Here is a 2,691-nt window from a genome sequence, read left to right on the forward strand (position 1 = left end):
CCGCGGCCGCCGCCGCCGCCGCCGCTATAAAACGGGGGGCGCGGGGCGGGCGCCGCGCACGGAACCGGCCCCGCACCCGCCGCACGCGCCCGGCCCGCGACCCGCACCCGCCACCACCGAGCCCCTCGAGCCATGCCCGCCGACACGGGCATGGAGAAACCCACCGCCTCGCCCATCGCGGGCGCGCCCGCCAGCGCCAGCCACACGCCGGACAAGCCGCGGAGCGCCAGCGAGCACCGGAAGGTAAATGGAGGAGGAGGAGGAGGAGGAGGAGGAGGGTGCCGGTCGGGGCGCAGCAACGCTGGCGGCGGAGCTGGATGGCGGCAAGCCCGCGGCCGTGCTGAGGTCGGTGATGGGATGAGGCGGGCTGGGGGGATGCGGGGTTGTGCGGGGCGGGCGCTGAATGGATGCGCGCTCTCTCCCCCCGTGCAGTCGTCCAAGCCCATCATGGAGAAGCGGCGCCGGGCGCGCATCAATGAGAGCCTGGGGCAGCTGAAGACGCTCATCCTGGACGCGCTCAAGAAGGATGTAAGTGGGGGCCGAGCGTGCGGGGGGATGCGGGGTCGGGGGTTTATCCGGTTGCGGGCAGCCCCTGATGGAGCCGCTGTTGTCCCGCAGAGCTCCCGGCACTCCAAGCTGGAGAAGGCGGACATCCTGGAGATGACTGTCAAGCACCTGCGGAACCTGCAGCGGGCGCAGATGACGGGTGAGTGTCTGCCCCGCTCCGGGGACAGGGGACACAGGATTAGGAACCGGGCTCCGGACCGGGAGCTGGAGGCAGGAGACCGGGCATGGAGCTCCGGAGTGGGAGCTGGGGACAGAGGATTACTTACAGACCGGGTTCTGCACCGGGAACTGGGGACGCAGGACTAGGAACCGGGTTCCGGAGCGGGAGCTGGGGCAGGAGACCGGGCATGGAGATCCGGACCGGGGACAGAGGACACGGGACTGGGAACCGGGCTCCGGACCGGGAGCTGGGGACAGAGAACTAGGGACCGGGTTCCACACCGGGAGCTGGGGGCAGAGGACCGGGGATGGCACTCTGCGCAGGGGACAGGTGACAGGGCAGCGGGGATGGGGTTCCGGATCGGAAACAGAGGATCGAGAACCGGGCTCCAGACCAAACGCTGGGGACCGAGGACTAGAGCTCGGTTTCTACAACGAGAACTGGGGATCAGGGAAGGAGCTCCGGACCGAGGGCTGAAGGCAGAGGACCGGGAACCGGGCTCCACATTAGGGGATAGATGACCGGGCACTGGGGACAGGGGAGTGGGCTGCAGGGTACCGAGACCGGTGCTCCGGACCTTCCACTGACCTTCCGCCCCCTCCCAGCCGCGCTCAGCGCCGACCCCACCGTCCTCGGCAAGTACCGGGCTGGATTCAACGAGTGCATGAACGAGGTGACCCGGTTCCTGTCCACCTGCGAAGGGGTGAACACCGACGTGCGCACCCGCCTGCTCAGCCACCTCTCGGCGTGCCTGGGCCAGATCGTGGCCATGAACTACCCCCCTCCTCCGCCGCCGCCCCCGCCCGCCGCCCAGCCCGCACATCTGGCACAGCAGCCCCTGCACGTCCAGCTGCCTCCCGCCGCAGCTGGAGCCGTGCCCGTGCCCTGCAAGCTCAACCCCGCCGAAGCCCTGTCCCCCAAGGTCTACGGGGGCTTCCAGCTCGTCCCAGCCACCGACGGCCAGTTCGCTTTCCTCATCCCGAATCCGGCTTTTCCTCCCAGCTCCGGACCGGTTATTCCCCTCTATGCCAACGCCAACGTCCCGGTGTCCGCGGGCAGCGGCTCAGGGAATGCCAGTGCCACCCCCTCGGCATCCCCCGTGCAGGGTTTGACATCATTTGGGGGCAGCATTGGTCCAGCGTCCCAGGCTGGGAGTCCCATCGGAGAGCGCAGTGAATCCGTCTGGAGACCCTGGTGACTTCCCTAAAACTATTCCCCCTCTCTCCAAAAAAACAAACAAACAACAAACTCTTCTTGTTGGCTCCGTTATATGGAGCCCCTGTTATGTTTGGGGGTGTTTTTTTTTTTGTTTTGGTTTTTTTTTTTTTTTTAAAGCAAATTTAAAAAAAAAGAAAAAAAAAAAAAAAAAGGACCTCGCTATGAACGTGCTATTTATTATTTTCGGAGGTTGGGATCTCGACTTGTATTTTTACTCCTTTAAAATGCCTTTATTTGAGATACTTTTTTTAAAGAAAAAAAAAATAAATGAGAAATAGTTTTGTAACAAATATTCAAAAGTTATAATGCCAAAGTTGTTTGTATCCCGTTTGTCTGTGGGTGTGTGCGTGCCTGTGTTGAAGACTTCCAAAAAAAAAAAAGAAAAGAGGAAAAAAAAATGCAGGTGTTTAAATAAAGAATCTCTTTGAAATAGATTTTCTTTTTTCCCCCCCTTTCCTTTCATTTTGTTTGAGGGTGGGCAAGGACAGGCTCATCCTGTGCGTGCAAGAAAAAGTAGGAATGAACTTTATGGCCTTAAATAAGGCTGTTGGAAAGGATACTGGTGAAAAATATTTGGAGGGGGAAGGTGATGGGGTTGAGGGGGGGGTCTGGCAGTGTTAAATATCTCGTGAGAGCTTTGTATGTGTTCTGTTCCCAGTCAGAAGAAAGATTCCTAAAAAAATCCGCCCGTGGAAGCTGAGGAAACACAGGCTGCTTGCTACCTGCTCCTGAAACCAGGCTGCTCT

At 60.1% G+C, this 2,691-nt stretch overlaps 1 protein-coding gene across 3 annotated transcripts; it reads left to right on the forward strand.

Annotated features, from left to right (window-relative positions):
- The first annotated feature begins 82 nt into the window (after positions 1-82).
- Positions 83-2,379, forward strand: HES4 (hes family bHLH transcription factor 4). Of its 3 annotated transcripts, none has more exons than XM_027658273.1 (4): positions 83-345; positions 433-528; positions 619-765; positions 890-1,326. In XM_027658273.1, the coding sequence occupies exons 1-4, from the start codon at positions 133-135 to the stop codon at positions 1,202-1,204; spliced, it is 771 nt and encodes a 256-aa protein (XP_027514074.1). In that variant the 5' UTR covers positions 83-132; the 3' UTR covers positions 1,205-1,326. The 3 variants fall into 3 exon arrangements, with proteins under 3 accessions (XP_027514074.1, XP_027514072.1, XP_027514073.1); XM_027658271.1 differs by lacking the exon at positions 890-1,326 and adding an exon at positions 1,333-2,379 and having other exon boundaries at positions 92-345; positions 619-706; XM_027658272.1 differs by lacking the exon at positions 890-1,326 and adding an exon at positions 1,333-2,379 and having other exon boundaries at positions 92-243; positions 619-706.
- The last annotated feature ends 312 nt before the right edge of the window (positions 2,380-2,691 follow it).

The sequence above is a fragment of the Corapipo altera genome, unplaced genomic scaffold (assembly GCF_003945725.1).
Source record: "Corapipo altera isolate COAL_440 unplaced genomic scaffold, ASM394572v1 301, whole genome shotgun sequence".
NCBI lineage: Eukaryota > Metazoa > Chordata > Aves > Passeriformes > Pipridae > Corapipo > Corapipo altera.